This window comes from Heptranchias perlo, chromosome 7 (genome assembly GCF_035084215.1).
Source record: "Heptranchias perlo isolate sHepPer1 chromosome 7, sHepPer1.hap1, whole genome shotgun sequence".
In the NCBI taxonomy this organism is placed as follows: Eukaryota; Metazoa; Chordata; class Chondrichthyes; order Hexanchiformes; family Hexanchidae; genus Heptranchias; species Heptranchias perlo.
The window spans coordinates 67,363,861-67,382,329 of NC_090331.1; the positions used below are offsets into that span (position 1 = coordinate 67,363,861).

At 45.5% G+C, this 18,469-nt stretch overlaps 1 protein-coding gene across 6 annotated transcripts in view; it reads right to left on the minus strand.

Moving 5' to 3' along the window:
- Positions 1–18,469, minus strand: part of hecw2b (HECT, C2 and WW domain containing E3 ubiquitin protein ligase 2b) — a 293,802-nt gene that overhangs the window by 91,721 nt on the left and 183,612 nt on the right. For 5 of the 6 annotated variants that reach the window (XR_010963450.1, XM_067987768.1, XM_067987769.1 and 2 more), the window contains exons 9-12: positions 15,110–16,576; positions 14,667–14,762; positions 12,625–12,775; positions 4,887–4,999 (exon numbers count right to left, since the gene is read on the minus strand). Coding sequence is in view for 5 of the 6 variants with exons in the window: in XM_067987768.1 (XP_067843869.1) it covers positions 4,887–4,999; positions 12,625–12,775; positions 14,667–14,762; positions 15,110–16,576 (1,827 nt within the window). In the remaining variant the exon portion in view is untranslated. The remainder of the gene's footprint in view (positions 1–4,886; positions 5,000–12,624; positions 12,776–14,666; positions 14,763–15,109; positions 16,577–18,469) is intronic. The other variant, XM_067987771.1, reaches the window with a different exon arrangement.

Consider the following 18,469-nt stretch of genomic DNA (forward strand, 5'->3'; position numbering starts at 1 on the left):
TTCTTAATTCCATTTTACACGTTTGTCATAGAATAATCATGACTCTGTGCCCAAAACGAGACGTGCTATTTTCAGACATCTTGCAGAGTCACATCTCATCAGTTTTATACCATACATTATTAAACATCTTTTTGTTGATTGTTACATTTTTAAAGGGCATCTTTCAGTAAATATTCATTGTATTGGAAGGGCAATGTAAAATGTTGCAAAAATTCAAGAAAATGTAGCACTCTCGTTTTTGATCACATTGGTTAATATAGACAGAAAGAACGAGAAATTGTTTGGAGCCTTCAAGTTTTAAGACAACTATTATAACACCACAGTAAGCAAAAATGGCCAGTCATCCTTAGTTAACCAGGCAATGTTCACATCCTGAAGTTGTTTCAGAATAGCTCTCTCCATGTGTAATTAAAACTTAATCAGACACACATTCATTCAGGGGTTACTTCAATGGGTAAAGTCATCAGATTTTATAACCAAAAGACTGTGATAAGTAATCCATTGAGATGCTTTGATTTGGTACTCCAAGTTTAATTTTTGCTAGACTTTCAAAATTTTTTTGTACTCTTCAGGGGGAGGAACATTTATGTTGGAGAATAAAACATTTTCTACTTTGAAAGCAGGCACGATTTTGTAAACTTGCTTTCAATGGCTACGGCATTTTGTCAGGATAGTGTGTTCATAAAATTAGCCCTGTAGTCGGACAAGCCAAATGTTCCCACACCAGATATTTTTTGACTTCTCTAAATGAGATTGACAAATTTAGTACCAAATTCTGAGCATTCTTGTGTGCTGGGTCCACGGCCATAGGTTGAGGCTGCCTACAGTCCATCCTGTTAAAAAGGAGATTTCTAATCTACCATTCCTGCTGGAACAAATTTAATTTTTGACCTGAATTAAAAACTATGATGCCAAGCTCTTTGCTGCCTCAGCAGGTTAACGCATTGAGGAGCTGAACCATACAGGCCAGAAAGGCCTCAGGTTCAATCACGTTTGTTGATCTCAGGCAGGGTGGCAGTACAAACACCACAAGTAGTCCCAGTGCCACTGGGTTAGAGGGGGAAATGGTGAACTCCCTGCAGATGAATAGCCTGGTGACAGTCCCTCTGGGATCACATAAGAGAATGGACACTTGCTCAGGATACCCGAGGCCAACCAGCACTGTGGAACCCAGCAACAAGTCGACACCTTCGGGAGAGAAGTGGCAGGGACTGATGGAAAGAGGGGGGAGTTTTGAGAAAATATTTTTAAATGCATCAAAAAGAAGTTTGTGGTAAAGCAATAAAAATGGTGGCATAACATGGTAAGCATGTGGAGCATACTTTTATCAGCTGTGTGTGTGTGTCCCAGTTATCAGGATTATAATCCAGTCACTTTACAGTAAATGCTTTAACTTTAGCTCAAAACATCTCCCTTTTTTCTTCTCTTGACACCTCTTGGGCCCTTCTCTCCTGTCTCATCCCCTTGCTCTCTCCACTTGTGTACTTTGCCCCCCACCCCACCCCAGTCCTTCACTATTCCTCTGTCGCCGTACTAGGATTGAATTCCCCCTTGGATAAGCTCAAGGCTACCCTCTGTACCTCTCTGCATTCTCCGAATGCCCCATCGAGGCACATGTCGCTGCCTCCTTATGAGCAACAACCGCAACTGCCCCATCCTCCTCTCCAGTCAACCTTCCCAACCACTGGCTCACCGGGGGATAATCCGCCAATCTCCTTCCCATCCTACTCACCCCACCATTGTTGCCCCCTTGGACTCTTCCAGCGAATCTACAATCACCACCCCTCACTGCATCTCTCTCAGAATGTCCGTTCACTCGTGAACAAGGCCATTGTCATCCGTGATCTTATTGGATGATTGTATTGACATCGTGGCTTTGACGGAAACTTGGCTCACGGTGGTAACACCTTGCCCCTAACTCAAACCTCCCCGCCTGGCTATACTTTCCACCACCTGGCCTGCCCAAACTATCATAGTGGCTGTCTGGCCCTCATCATCAAACCTCCCCTTTGTCTCTCCCCCTACTCCTCCGGCACTTTCTCCTCCTTTGAGCATCTTACCTTGTTCCTCCTCTCTCCTTTAAAATCCTCATTCTCTATCGCCAGCCGAGCCCTGCTCTAAGTTTCTCACGAGGTATCCTCACTCCATTCCTCCCTCACCCTCTGCACTGAGCAACTCCTTATTCTTGGTGATTTCAACCTCCATCTCAACTCACCTTGACCTCTCCCATCTGATTTCACTGCCCTCCTGTCCTCCCCGTAACCTCGCTTTCCTTTTAAACTCTCCTAACTATATTCACGGCCACCCCCTTGATTGTGCCATCTCATGTGGTGTCTCCACTTCCATTGTCTTGATCACAGACAAGGCCATCTCTGATCACTTCCTTGTATCCCTCAACATTAATATCCCCCTACTCCCTTCCAATCCCACATTCTTTTGGTCCATCCTGGAAAAAAAAATCTCCCCCAAGTCACTTAGAAACTGCACTTTCAAACTCCCAACTGTTTAGTCTGTAGTCCTCCATTCGACACAATACTTCTGCAGCTATTGAGCTGCTCTTCACTCCTTCATTTCCGCCTTAGATGCCCTTATCCCCAGTAAAACTACTTCCCTCTTCCACTCTAGTCATTCCCACAGTATGGTGTCCATCCTTGCTCCCTCAGGTCCAAGGGGAGCAGACTTGAACGTATCTGATGCATAACTCGTTTAGCCATCCATTGTCAGATCGAGCACTATTGGTCCTGTCTCTCTTCTGCCAAAACCGCTCACTACTCTAGGATCATCCTGGAATGCAAAGCTAACACCCGACTTCTTTTCTCTACTACCAACCATCTCTTAAAACCCCTACGACCTGTCCCCTCCACCCTTACCTCCAAGTGCGAGGAGCTCGTGGATTTCTTTCTCACTAAGATTGAGACCACCGATTCAGTTGTCTCTGCCACATTCCCCACTTCAATTTGCCCACTAAACTAAACTAAACGTTCCCCAAGCCCCGCCCCCCCGCCCATGTCTTTCTCTAGATTCCCTCCGATTTCCTCTCATCCCCTCATTGAGCTCATCTTGTCCAGAGTATCTCCAGCAATGGCTTTTCTTCCTGCCCCCATGCCGTTACCTCTGGAGGCCCCCAAGGATCCAACCATGGGACCTGCTATTCCTCATCAACATGCTGACCCTCAGCGACATCATCCAAAGACATGGGTGGTAATTTTACCTAACTCGCCAGGCAGGAAACCCACAGGACAGGATGAAGTGTCGGTTTTACGCCTTGCCCAATATTACTCTCCATTGACTTCAATAAAGAGTAAATTTGGGCAGGGTGTAAAACCAGAGTTGCACTGGAAAGGAATAGAAGGATATGCAGATATGATTAGATGAAGAAGGGTGGGAGGAGTCTCATGTGGAGCATAAATGCTGGCAGAGATCAGTTGGGCCGAACGGCCTGTTTCTGTGTTGTAGATTCTATGGCCCTGATAATAACTCTGAGGTGGGAGGAGAGTGCTGGGCTGGGGGGGCCGTGACGATTTGCGAACTGGAAACTCGGAAGTATGGGTTTCCCAGATGTCCTGAAAATTTTGACGTCAGGACATCTTTTAAATTTTTCAAATCGGTTTTCTGCCCGCACCCAGCCAGATCGAGAGGCTGGCTGGCTGTCGGGCAGGAAGGCCTGAAATGGGGGGGTGGGGGGTGGGGGGTGGGGGGGGGTGGTGGCGGTGGGGAGGAAGAGAGGCGGGGAGGACATCAGGGGCCAGGAGATGGAGATTGGTGGTGGGGTCTGATGTCAGGCGGTGGAGAAGGGGGGGGTCTGATATCAAGAGGAGATTGGGGGTGGGGTCTGATTTCGGGAGGAGATCGGTGGAGTGGGGGGGGCTGGTGGAGAGTTGGACATTGGGCATGGTGGGGCTGGGGGTCTGCCGATTGAGGGGGTCCAATTGTGGGGATGGAAGCAGGTACACTTGATGGGTCGGGTGGGGGAGGGAGCACTCCTGCTCCTCCTGGCCCACAAGCAGTGCTGGAAAGGCACTTACCTGTTCCATCAAACTATTCATGCCTCCCTTCAGCTGCCAGGTTTCCCGAGGCCCAGAAAACCTGGCCCCCAGGAGTTAAATGGGAAACACAGGTTAAATTCGGGGCAAGCAGCCTCTTTAAAATATTTTAAGAACAAACCCGCCACCAAATCCATCTCTGTTAAAACTGGAAGTTGGAGGTGGATTAGGGTCAGGTTTCCAATTTTTATTTTTATTTTTAACCACCCCCCCACCCCGCTTTCTCCGTCCTGGGGGATTAAAATTACCCCCTGTGTAACAACGTATTCCCAGGCCAGGAATAAAATTCGAAAGGACTAGGATGGTTCAGTAAGTCTTTTGAGTTCTAGAATACCCTGTGCTGGCACAGGCCTACAATCACATTTGTTAATTGTTTTGGGTGGTAAAGCAATGAATTTCTCTGACAACTTTCAGAGCACCTTTTCTGTACTTGTTCCAAAAAACTTTACAAAAGTGAATGCAAATAACTAGAGAAACAAAAATGGTCTTTGATCTTTGATCTTAGATTAAAATGAAAAGTAAACAGAGCAATTGATAATCCACAAAGGAACAAAGTTCCTAAAGGCTTGTACTGCTCAGAAAGAGTGAGCTGTTGCTATTAACCCCGCAACAGTGAGACTGACAAAGATTTCATAACTCATTCATTGTTATAACTAAGTTCCAACTATTTGTGTCTAAGCATGGAAGCTTCTTGACATTTAATTAATACTTCTCAAGGTTTTTTTTTATAAAATAGATAAATATGATCTACTTTTATTTGGCTTCCCATTCCCACACACTTATCCAATTATTGTGTTTTAACTCAAACATGCAGCAATGAATGGATAAAATCTGCCACTTTACCTGAACTAAAATGAGCAAAATCATTTTCATCTCCAGCTCCTGTTTCAATGCCACTGGCTTGGCCAATGTCCTCAGACCTCTCACTAGTCATTGTCCGGCGAATACTCTGATACCTGAAAAAGAGTATAAAAGAATGTGGTTTTTATGGCCGAAGAGATCTTGGCTGGGGTTTTCTGCCACAGCAGTTGCCAGCCTGCTATTTTTGCCCATTAAAGTGAATCAGATGAAAATTCCAGGCTGCTGACCACAGAAGCAGAAAACCTAGGCTCTTATCTCTGGAGTCCTGGTCAGACCATACCTGAGTACTGTGTTCAGTTCTGGGCACCGAACCTTGGGAAGGATATATTGGCCTTGGAAGGAGTGCAGCGTAGATTTACTAGAATGATACCTGGACTCCAAGGGTTAAATTACGAGGAGAGACTACACAAACTAGGGTTGTATTCCCTGGAACTTAGAAGATTAAGGGATGATTTGATCAAAGTTTTCAAGATATTAAGGGGAGCTGAGAGGGTAGATAGAGACAAAATTATTTCCGCTGGTTGGGGAGTCTAGGACTAGGGGACATAGCCTAAAAATTAGAGTCAGGACTTTCAGGAGTGAAATTAGGAAACATTTCTATGCGCACAGGGTGGTAGCAGTTTGGAATTCTCCTCCACAAATGGCAGTTGATGCTAGCTCAATTGTTAATTTTAAATCTGAGATTGATAGATTTTTGTTAACCAAAGGTATTAAGGGGTACGGGACTAAGGCGGGTATATGGAGTTAGGTCACAGATCAGCCATGATCGCATTAAAAGGCGGAACAGGCTTGAGGGGTTAAATGGCCTACTCCGGAGTTCCTATGTTCGTAAATGAAGTAAAACCTGGATGCATTTTAAAGGCTGCATTCGGCACCAGGGTATTTACTAGCAACTTAAAACATAAGTGAAGAAAATAATCTGGAGACCACGCTCAATGCTTGTTTAATTTATGTCTGCACAGAAGGCCTATGGAAGGAAGAGCATACCACCTAGAAATGTAAGGGTCAATTCTGTGGTGCTGTGCCCCTGGGTGCAAAACGATTCAAAAATTGGGAGACGAAGCCCTATGCCCATTCTGAAATCTGCTGCATTTTGTGTGCGGAGATTGCACCCATTTCATGCTTTAAGGTCCCAGATTTGATGCAAAAATACTTAAATGAACACCTGATACAATTCTGGGATATTTCCCTTTAGCACCCATTTGGAATGTCAGGAAAGGAACCTCCATAGGTGATGGAGCTCTCAACTGGGAACAAGGCTTTGTACGTATTTCTTTCTGCAATGTTTACAGTACCTCTGTAGTGCTGTGTTATAATTATTAGACAGTTTTCCATATTTCTGAATTTTATGCTAATATTTATGAAAAATGTTGGATTTATTTTAATTTCTTAATGCAAGTTTGATTTTAAAGTCTCACAAATACAGTATTTCATGGTGAGGGGATGCAGAAGTTGAAGGGAGGCATGTCAGGAAGATTAACAAGCACTATATGTGTAACACCATAAACATATTAAAAAAAAACTGTATTTGCATAGCACCTTTTACGACCTCAGGACGTCTCAAAGCGCTTTACAGCCAATTAAGTAATTTTGAAGTGTAGTCACTGTTGTAATGTGGGAAACCCAGCAGCCAATTTGCACCCAGCAAGGTCCCATGAACAGCAATGTGATGAAGATCAGATAATCTGTTTTTAGTGATATTTGTTAAGGGATAAATATTGGCCAGGACACCAGGAAGAGCTCCCCTGCTCTTCTTCAAAATAGTGCCATGGGATCTTTTACGTCGAGGGGGCAGACAGGGCCTCAGTTTAACGTCTCATCCAAAAGCCAACACCTCTGATAGTCCAGCACACCCTCAGCACCACAATGAAGTGTCAGCCTGGATTGTATGCTCAAGTCTCTAGAGTGGGACATGAACCCATGACCTACTGACTCAGGTGAGAATGCTACCACTGAGCCACAGCTGACGCATAACTGGTCATTCATACATTTGTGGTTTGTGGGACCTTTCTGGGCACAAAATGATTACTGTGTTTGCCAACACAGTAACTGTGACTGAACCTCAAGAGTAATTGATTGATTGTAAGGCGCTTTGGGATATCCTGACGTGACCAGCGGTGAGCACCCATCACAAAGTCACATTTTTTAAATAATTGTTCAAAACTAAATAACGGTTCGAAACTAAACCAGATGAATTTGAATTATACTGGTACCAGGGTGGAGGTTGGAGTGGCTGGCATGGTTCTTTCTGATTGACTATAGTTGGAGTCAGTAACTGCAAGCCCCTCCCCTCAATAAAGACCTGGGTGTTTGGTTTCTCTCTGTATTTTTGGGCTTTTATCAGAGATATTTTCTTGGGATCAGCATCACTGTAAGCGGACTTTGTTTCCCCAAGAATTCTATGTGTACCTTTTCCAATCCAATATCTAGGTAAATAATAGCGAGACTCAGTTGATCATATAGGAGAACCCATTACTGGCAGCTAGAACACATCGCATGCCACCACATGACTCTCATCTCCGAAAAGTGGACTGGAGCCTCACTCTTACCAGACAGAGACTCAGGCTCTGAGTCAACAAATGGTTTCACTTACACAAGACAGGCGATGAACAGTAAACGATATAAAACAGTGAATCATATATTTCCTCTTGACACATAAAATAAATACGTCACAAACTTTCTCTCTAAACACAGACTTTCCTCTCGTTCCCCTCCAAGTCACACATCATCCCGACTTGGAAATATATCGCCGTTCCTTCACCATCACTGGGTCAAAATCCTGGAACTCCCTACCTAATAGCACTGTGGGAGAACCTTCACCACACGGACTGCAGTGGTTCAAGAAGGCAGCTCACCACCACCTTCTCGAGGGCAATTAGGGATGGGCAATAAATGCTGGGCTTGCCAGCGACACCCACATCCCATGAACGAATAAAAAAAGATGTAAGATCACATCTTACTCTGTGAAGCAAGCCTCTCACTGACTGAGCATGTTTGCTGGTTGGCACAAAACTTAAAAACACACATAGCCTTGTCAGCTGCAGAATTGAAACACTGACTGTTAACTGACCACAAGAGGTCCCATATAAACTCATGACTGGAGATCCCTGGTGACTGAGTTCTCCGTCAAAGAGGATTACAGCCAATCAATGACCCTTTCCCCTTCTCAAAGGTCTCAGACACAGCTATCAACCAACCTGCCAGGCTGCAGCCTAATTCTTTGATCCGTGCCAAGGTGGTTTGAAACCACACAAAAAATATAATCAGCACTTCCAGCAAACAATGGAGACATCTCGTCAGCCTGGCTGACTGCAACCTATTTGTTAAACCGAGTAAATTAAATAGATTGACATCTGAGCAGCAAGGTGTCACAAAGCGCTTTTGATGAATAATGTACCTAAAGTGACACCTTTTGTGCACTAAACTGTACGTAAATTGCCCCCAACTTGCAGAAAATAGCTAGTGATGACTGATCTTCAATTATGTGACCTGTTTTAACCCCTTACATGTTGATTCTAGCTACAAATAATCTGCATCAGAAATTGAAAATAGATAAAAAGTGCATTTGTGTCACATCACCTCATTTCCAAGCATTTGCCGGGCAACACTGTCACTGCTGCTGCAATGGCCCTGGTCTGCTCCCTCACACTTTCTTTGCTGCAATGGCCCTGGTCTGCTCCCTCCCATTTTCTTTGCTGCAATGGCCCTGGCTAATCCAGCCTGCTCCAACTGCTGTTAGAAGGGCCCCAGACAAATTCTTCGATCCCACTGCTGCAATGGCTCCAGCCCAATCCCAATCCTTCCTGTTCCAACAGCTGCCGCAAAGGTCTCAGCCAACACTTTGACCTTGTTGGTCAGTGGCCCAAGCCTGGTCCAGTCAGATGTTTCTCAGTACAGGAGATCGCTTTCTTTCCACCAGACAGTGTCCCCATGGAGATAAACAGGAGAGGTGTAAGAAATAGGGAAGGTGAAGAAAGGGGTGGAAAGAGAGAGGTGAAAACAAGAGACAGAGAAGAGGGGAGGGACATAGGAGGAAGGAGAGAGGCGGGGGAAAGGAAGGAGAGAGGCGGGGGAAAGGAAGGAGAGAGGCGGGGGAAAGGAAGGAGAGAGGCGGGGGAAAGGAAGGAGAGAGGCGGGGGAAAGGAAGGAGAGAGGCGGGGGAAAGGAAGGAGAGAGGCGGGGGAAAGGAAGGAGAGAGGCGGGGGAAAGGAAGGAGAGAGGCGGGGGAAAGGAAGGAGAGAGGCGGGGGAAAGGAAGGAGAGAGGCGGGGGAAAGGAAGGAGAGAGGCGGGGGAAAGGAAGGAGAGAGGCGGGGGAAAGGAAGGAGAGAGGCGGGGGAAAGGAAGGAGAGAGGCGGGGGAAAGGAAGGAGAGAGGCGGGGGAAAGGAAGGAGAGAGGCGGGGGAAAGGAAGGAGAGAGGCGGGGGAAAGGAAGGAGAGAGGCGGGGGAAAGGAAGGAGAGAGGCGGGGGAAAGGCCAGCTGGCATTTAAAAATAAATGGAATATATGGTACTGTTGGGCTGTCACATTTTGCATCTGTTCCCAGATCCTGCAAACACTGTACAATGCATTAAGCCTAACCACTACCTCCTGTCAGGCATAGTGCACTGGTGTCTTACGGAAGAACAGGGCAAACCTTCTTTGCACCCTCAGCCAGTACCACGTCCACTGCACCAGCCATTAATCACCTGTTTTGCCACTTGCTCACAACTTGTACCCCAACATCAGATTTGCCTTCCCTTAATTTTTGTCTACCACTCCTCTCCTACCAGCCTTTGGAAAGGCTGACAAATAATTAAAAACTATTTTCAGCCTTTCTAAAATTTGCAAGAGTGATTGCTCCCCCGTGGGGCCACTTTTCCTACGTAGCCACATCTCCTCAAATACATTAGTGACACGCGAGGTACTTTTTAAATGAGTTGAGGGTTTCTGCCTCTACCACCCTTTCAGGCAGTGAGTTCCAGACCCCCACCACCATCTGGGTGAAAAATTCTTTCCTCAGCTCCCCTCTAATGCTTCTACCAAAATACCAGGGAAATAGGTCCTTCCTATCCACTCTATCTAGGCCCCTCATAATTTTGTACACCTCAATTAAATCACCCCTCTGCCTCCTCTGTTCCAACGAGAACAACCTCAGCATATCCAATCTTTCCTCATAGCTAAAATTCTCCAATCCTCGTAAATCTCCTCTGTACCCTCTCTAGTGCAATTACATCCTTCCTGTAATGTGGTGACCAGAACTGTACGCAGTACTCAAGCTGTGGCTTAACCAGTGTTTTATACAGTTCCAGCATAACCTCCCTGCTTTTATATTCTATGCTTTGGGTAATAAAGGAAAGTATTCCATATGCCTTCTTAACCACCTTATCTACCTGTCCAGCTACCTTCAGGGATCTGTGGACATGTACGCCAAGGTCCCTCACTGCCTCTACACCTTTCGGTATCCTCCCATTTATTGTGTACTCCCTTGCCTTGTTTGCCCTCCCCAACTGCATTACCTCACACTTCTCCAGATTGAATTACATTTGCCACTTTTCTGCCCACCTGACCAGTCCCTTGACACCTTCCTGCAGCCTACAGCTTTCCTCTTCACTATCAATCACACGGCCAATTTTTGTATCATCTGCAAACTTCTTAATCATGCCCCCTACATTTAAGACATCATTAATATATATCACAAAAAGCAAGGGACCTAATACTGAGCCCTGCGGAACCCCACTGGAAACAGCCTTCCAGTCACAAAAACACCCGTCGACCATTATCCTTTGCTTCCTGCCACTAAGCCAATTTTGGATCTAACTTGCCACTCTCCCTTGGATCCAATGGGCTTGTACTTTTTTGACCAGTCTGCCATGTGGGACCTTGTCAAAAGCCTTGCTAAAATCCATGTAGACTACGTCAAATGCACTACCCTCATCGACCCTCCTTGTTACCTCCTCAAAAAATTCAATCAAGTTAGTCAGATTCGACCTTCCCTTAACAAATCCATGCTGACTGTCCTTGATTACTTCGTGTCTTTCTAAATGACGGTTTATCCTGTCCCTCAGAATTGATCCCAATTATGATTTGAACACGAGGATGAGAATTTTAAAATGGAGGCATTTGAGGACCGGGAGCCAATGTACATTTGCGAGGACAAGGGTGATGGATGAATGGGACTTGGTGCTAGTTAGGATACTGGCAGCAGAGTTTTGGATGAACTTCAATTTATGGAGCGTGGAAGATGGGAAGCCGGCCAGGAAAGCATTGGAATAGTCGAGTCTGGAGGTAATAAAAGGATGAATGAGGGTTTCAGCAGCAGATGGGCTGAGGCATGGGAAGAGACGGGCGATGTTACGAAGGTGGAAGTAGGCTGTGATGGAGAGGATATGGGTTGGAAGCTCAACACAGAGTCAAGAACAAGTGACGCCAGACATTTCTAAAGATATAGGTGAGCATAGGCCAAGTCTGTGGAGGTGAAAAATTTCTGCGCTGACTCAAACCACAACTAATGCTGGATCTCACCTAATGTCCTGCCCCTCCATTCGGTGCACTCCCTGGGCATATTTTGACCACGAGCCGGGTCGGTGGTGGGGGATTAAATTGCAGACGGGAAACCCGGAAGCACGGGTTTCCCGGATTTCTTTACGATTTTGATGTAAGGACATCTTTTATTTTTTTTGGCGGTTTGCCGTCTGACTGACCGGCCTGATTGACAGGCTGGTCTCAGTCGGATGGGAGACCAACCAGGGAGAGGACGTGTTCAGGTAAGTCTTTGCTTGTATGGATGGTGGTGAAGCATGGGTGGGCACAGGGTCATCAGTCATGGGGATCGGGGGTCCGCAATTGGGGATCGGGGGGTCTGCGATCGGGGGAGGAGGGCCACGATCATTTTGGGGCGGGGCGGGGTTGGGGGGTGGGAGGTCGCTGCAGGTAGGCTTGTTGGGCCTGGGGAAAGCACTCCTGCTCCTCCCGGCCCACAAGCTGTGCTAGAAAGGCACCTACCTGTCAGTCTTGGGCCTTCTCGTCTCCTTTCACGTGGCGTAAAAGAGAAGGCCCGGGAATCCCGGCCCCCCGAGGCTGAAATCGGAAACTGTGGGAAAACAGAGGCCAGAAGCCTCCGTGAAAGGTTTTAAGACTGGACCCGCCTCCTGGAAGTGGGTTGGTCACCCGCCTCTCTTCCCGCCCCGGTGAGAACCAGAAATGGGCGGGTTGGAGTCGGGTCTGAAATGGTTACAATTTTGAATGCCCCCCCCCCCACCGCCCCCAACCCACCCGTTTTTCACTGTTAAAATCATGCCCCCAATGTCTGGGCCAATGTTCACAGCGAGTATATTTGAAAAATATAAATAACCCAAACTTGTTAACTACCAGATCTTTTTGACTGATTTTAAATGTTGTGTACAACATTTCACCAAATTGAGCAAATGAACTTGTTCGACAAGTTTATGCTTTGCTGCCCTAAGGTGGCCCTATTATGCTAAGAGGACAGTACTGTATTTACACTACCGGCATGCCCTCACATAAAATGGTGCCGCAGTTCTTGATTTCATAAGTACCCTCATCTCATGTTTCTAATTTTTCTGGTTATTTCCAGACCAAGTTGATTTGGTTTTCTCTGGTTTTACCTCACTCTTAGCTCGTCAGCCTGACAACAGCAATCTAGTTATCTGAAGAGACTGTACTGACCACAAAATTAGCAACAGTTAGGCTAAAATTAGGTTCAGATTGTTCTTCATTTACCTTCTATTCAGCTGCTCCATCTGTTGGATTGAATTGGAACGCTGAACAATTTGCTGACAGGCAGGAGTTGTGGGTCGTTGCCAAGTGGTTGTCCTGTTCACATGGTCCACATAAAAGATTCGACCGTGGCTATCAATCCGAGCTTCCCAGTCTACGGTGTTAAAAGAAACAAATCAAGAGGCAGAGTTATGAGTCAATCGGACAATTAAAAATTATGACCTCAGCTAAGGTTAGGATTGAACACTTGCTCCCAAAAAAACTTGAAAATTTCAACTTGTGCCAGTCAAATCTAAACACCTGAATATATATCCTGAACAAAGATAAATTCTGTGATGACAAAGGTATAGAAGATAACATTTCAACAGCAAAATTAATACTGCAGCTACTGTATTAGTTTAAAATATTCGTATTTTATCAGGGGCCATCTTTTGAGGTATGAATATTGTACATTTCTAAAATATTTCATGAAGTATTAAGAGAGTTGCAAAGCTTAAAAGGTTTCCTGCAAAATGGCTGAAAGAAGGTTTGTAGCAGTCATTAGGGAGAGATATGATAAATGTGATATAAATAACAGTTCTGAGTTTAATGGCTGAAGACAAATACATCAGCTTCTGTGATTTATTTTCACCCTGAATTGTACTCTCTGATGTCACATGGAACCTCCCATCCCTCCAGGTAGTCGAATGATACCACGTTAAAAATATTTCACCCCTTTCCATGGCAATGCCTTTTTATAACAAAGTTGTGCAAAACGCTATGATTTTTGAAACCTTGGTGGGGAGATACTGCAATCCCTCTCTTACCATCCAACCCTCATCTGTCTAAGTAACTGAACCTTTGTTTCAACATTGAAATGGTATGTTCAACCAAGATTTTGGTGGCCACAAGGGCCTCTTTACATTACTCTTCAGTTTTTGTTGGTGGCTGTCTGAAGAGCCAGGACTGCAGAGGTTATTATTGGACCAAGTTGAGAATGACCTGATCATCCAAGAGACTGCATTAAGACAGGTGTTCAAGTACTTCCCAAATGGGACAGGAGGAATATTGGAGAGCCAGTCACAAACAGCTGTCCTTGGCCTGTTTAATCTCATGCGAGGAAGGTGTTTGGCAAAAGGAGACTTAAAAAGATGAAAGGGAAGCAAAATAATAAATAACTTACCAAGACTTTGAAAATATTAACATTCACAATGAATTCATCTTTGAGCTTCATTACTTGGCCGGCCTTGTGTTTTGAGAGATTTCCTCCACCAGCAACACTCCCCCCCACCCTCCCCACCACCCCACCACCCCACCACCAATGTTGTGGTATAAAATGGTAACCTCTTGAAAGCAGAAAGATTAGCAACTTTGCAAACTTAGAAGAGGAGCAAATGGCTTTCTTAATGTGCAATATTTTAAAAAGAAAATCAATTCCTCTTCTTTGATCCCGCGAGCACATCCATAAACAATCAGGTAATTGTAACTTAACAAAGGGTATTATTCCAAAGATGTTTTCCGTCAAATTTTCTCTTACTCTTTCTTTTCTGAAGATGGCATTTCATGCTAGGATATGATTCTGGAGATTGCAGTGATCTCCTTATACTTCATCCAAGTGCCCATGCTTCACATGTTGACGGACATTGACCGTCAGTGATCTATTCAACTGTCTGGGGCCGTCACAACAAAACCCAAACCTGCCCTCATCAATGCACACACACCAGTGGCTGCTAAATAACAATCAGAAATGGTAAAGCTGGCCAATTTTCCACTCCTAGCCTCAAGAGGCTAAGCCCGACTGTAGTACCTCCACAGCTGCCCCAGCTAGGAATGGAAAGACATTTTTACGCAATGGGGACATGGCTTGTCAATACTATATTAAACACTGTGGGGTCGAATTTCCATGGGGGTTTCCAGATCATCAACTTTAACTTTGGCAGAAATCCTATTTACGCCATTTCTCCAGGGTTTCCACCAATCTTTCTAAGTTATAGCGGACAATCGGGAGAACCCCTATGGGAATAACTTGTGAAAATATCCAATCTGAGCAAATTTGATAGACTCACTTGGTGGTAGTGGTTCATCAATACGCTGATAACGGGTAACGTCCTGCCGCACTGAGGGTAAGGATCTCAAAGGCTGGTGGGTGCTTGATGGAGAATCTGGCCAATAATGTTTTAAAATCATAAAAATGTTTCACAATGTGCTGTAGTACAGAAAAATGGCTCTTATGAAATTAATCAATATTTTAATACACATTAAGCTGCCACTCCACTGTATCACTTCTGATGCAAAGTCCCACACAGCTACTTCATCATGTCTTCTAAGTGCATTCAGCTTAAAGGTCCAGGTACAATGATATTTTTGTCTAGTGTAGTCCTTCATAAGACAAATTGGTCTCTCAAACATGCTATTTAAGTTATTCTACTTTGCTATTTGACTAACTGGCTTCAAATTATTTGAACCTTACATGCAACTGTTCTACATTAAAGCTTTCTTTTAAATTTACCTGGATTATCACCTTCAGCCTCTGCCGTTGCTTCACTTGCAATCTCTGGAGTTGCTTGGGCAGGACTGGCTTCTTCTTCCTGTGGTAGACCATCTGTTGCTGCTGCTGCTGCTGCCTGCAAACTCCTCCTTCTCTGCCAAATTTCTTCTGCCTCAGATCCAGAAGCTAATGCATCCATCCCAAGAGACGCTTGCTCCTGCTGCTGTGCCTCATTATTATTTGCAGTTTCTTCACTCGCTGGAATATCTGTAATAGCTTCAGAATCTTGGTTTCCTGCAAGAATGTCAGCTACTAAGTCAACTGGACAGGCGCCATCTTCTTCATCCTGTGATGAGAATGCTGGGGTTTCTGAGAACCTGGCACTTTCAAAAGAGGAAAATCGTGTGGTGCTTTCTACAGATGAAGATACCCTTGTTGCGTTGCCACTTCCATTGCATGAGCTATCAGCTCCTTCCGCGTCACTCTCTCCCTCTGGCCTAGTGCTGGCCTCACTAACACTCTCTGTGTGGGTTGTATCACTTTGTTCATTCTCTGAAGACAGTTGGGATGGTTCTGATGTTTGATCCACCGATTCTGTTTGTGTGAGCACTCTCTCTTCACTGCTTCCAGCATCAGCAGTTTGATCAACTGTGGTCCTGGAAGGCTCTGGAATTTGTTCATCTTCTTGGCAGGTACTGGTTACAATGTTATCATTACTCTGTAACTCGTGATTGTCCACTTCTTCATCTCCAACCTGTGCCGTTGAAGAAAGGCTGTAGAGCAGTTGATGAAAATTCTTGCATTGAGAGTCTGAGAATTGTGCACATGCGACATCTGAGGCTGATGCCTCTTCAGTTTCTGTCAGATTTATCGGTGAGTCAGAAGTCTGTCTAAAACTATGTTGATCTTTATTGCTGTTTTGCTGACTGTCCAAGTACTCGTTACCAATGCTGCCAGAAGTACATTTAAATCGTATGCCATTTTCCTCGCTTTCTCCAGCTAACTGGAATCTACAAGTCAATTCTTGATGAACATCATGGTCCTCTTCATCAGAGTCTATATGAAGCATAGCATTCAATCTAGTGTCTGTAGGGAAACTGCTTCTCAATTTGGGAGATGCTCCAATCTGATGCAGGTGAGCTTCAGCCAAACTTGACTTTGTACGTTCATTACTACCAACTGTATCAAGATAATCATTCAGTGATTCTTGCCGATAGGTTGAATGCCTTGCTGGGGATGGCCTCATTACTGATGGTTCACCATGTACTGCAAATTCACTGTCCATACCTCCAATTTCACTGGTTGCACTGGGAATGTGCACAGCTCCACTTTCTTTCTGTACAGGTCCATTCACAAAGACTTGCATCTGGCCAGGATGCACTGCTGATACTGATGGATCTGGCATATCTTCATCATCAGATGGACTGCCCAAATCTCCATTTACAGCGTTTGCCCCAAGATAAGCTCCCAAAGTCTCAGGAGAAGCATCTAATAAAAATATACAAGTTTAATTTACAGTACAAAAAAAATTACTTAATTTACTGTCAAAGTAGTCATGCCTTATTCTAGGTCTACTAATTAGCTATGTTCATTATAGATGTAGAGTAAGGTCACTCAGTTAACTTAAAAAAAAAGACTGAACACAGCAAATCTTGCCTATAGTGCTTCCAACTGGAACTATCGACACAAGTCAACAGGCCAAGCAAGTTAACGGTGGCTATTTCCCCAAAAATATATTTTAGGCACCATTACCTCTTGAGTCGCCTAAGACCCCACCCTTGGCCTGCTCCTCTACCTCATCACATGCTGTCCCTTGATGACGACATTCCGAGACATGGAGCTCAATTTTAAAAGGGCGGCGAGATGGCAGCGGGAGGGGTGATTTGTGGGCGCCAAACCCAGAAGGGAAGTAGGCGGGTTGCGATCTCGCAATCCTGATGAGGCCAATTCAAGCCTCTTCCGGGTTTCGTGCCCAGCAGCAGCCTGATTGTGCAGCTCCTGTTGGCAGCCAGCCTGTCAATCATCTGGGGAGGGGGAAGGGTGGGGGGGGGTGTAGGGGAAAGGGGGGGGGAAAGAGAGAGAGACCTCATCGACAATTGCAAGAGGGAGTGGGGGGGGGGGGGGGGGGAGGGAGGGGGAGGGAGGGAGGGGGAGAGACAAAGACGGGAGTGGGGGAAGGAGAAGACATTGGACATCGGTAGGTGGGGGGGTGGGGGATGAAGACATCGGAAGGGTGTGCATTGGACATCAGGGAGACATCGGAGCAGGGGAGTGCAGGTGACATCGTTTGCATTGTTTATTTATTTTTTTTAAAAATAGGAAATGTAATTTTATTTCATTTATTTAGTTTATTCTTGACTGATCTGGCCCTTCACGCCTGGTTTCATGCCGGCTTTAATTGCTGGCAGGACTTCCAGGTTCAGGAATGGCGTGTGCACCCAGCTGACTCTGGGTCGTGCGTGTTCTTCAGCGGGTTGGAGCCGGGAATCCTGCCCACTCCGGGTTTCTCCGATTTTCTTTGCCCCCCCCCCCCCCCCCCGCCCCCAAACTTTCATTTTAAAATTGAGCCCATGGAGTCAGCCGCCACTTCTTCGCTGATGACACCCAGCTCTACCTCTCCACCTCCTCTCTCAACCCATGCTATTGACGCCATTTCCCTGCCGAGCACCATCTCAAGCTGAATTAGAACTGATCACACCCTCAGCATCCTATTCGACACTGAGCTGATCACCCATCTCCGCCCCAACTTCAGCTCATCACTCAAGCTCTCATCCTTGTATTTGTCGCATCCAGATTCGGCTATTCTGATGCTCTCTTGGTTGGCCTCCATGCCACGTAAACATCAGTTCATCCAAAAGTCTGCTGCCTGAATACTATCCTGCACCGTCCTGCTCACCCATTAGCCCTGTAATTGCTGAGCTACATTGGCTCCCAGTCCCCCAACACCTCAAATATAAAATTTTCCTCCTTGTTTAAATCTCTTCATGACCTCACCCCTTGCTATCTCTGGAACCACCTCCAGCCCTATCACCCCCACCCCAACCTCTCCGTTCCTCTGACTCTGACCTCATGTGTATTACCCATTCCTTTCAACCCACCATTGGCGGCCATGCTTTCAGCTACCCAAGCCCCACACTCTGGAATTCCCTCCCTAAAACCCTCCAGCTTTCCTCCTTTAAGGCCCTCTTTAAAAGCCACCTCTTAGTCAAAGCTTTTGGTCACCCCTCCCTCTGTGAAGCATTTTTGGAGCTTTTTCTATATAAATTGAAGTACTATATAAATTGAAGTTGTTATTTTTCTTTCAGTAGCAGGCATATTTTCTTCAATTTTTAAAAATTTCATTCCATACAATACGTAACAACAGAACACAACTTAATAACT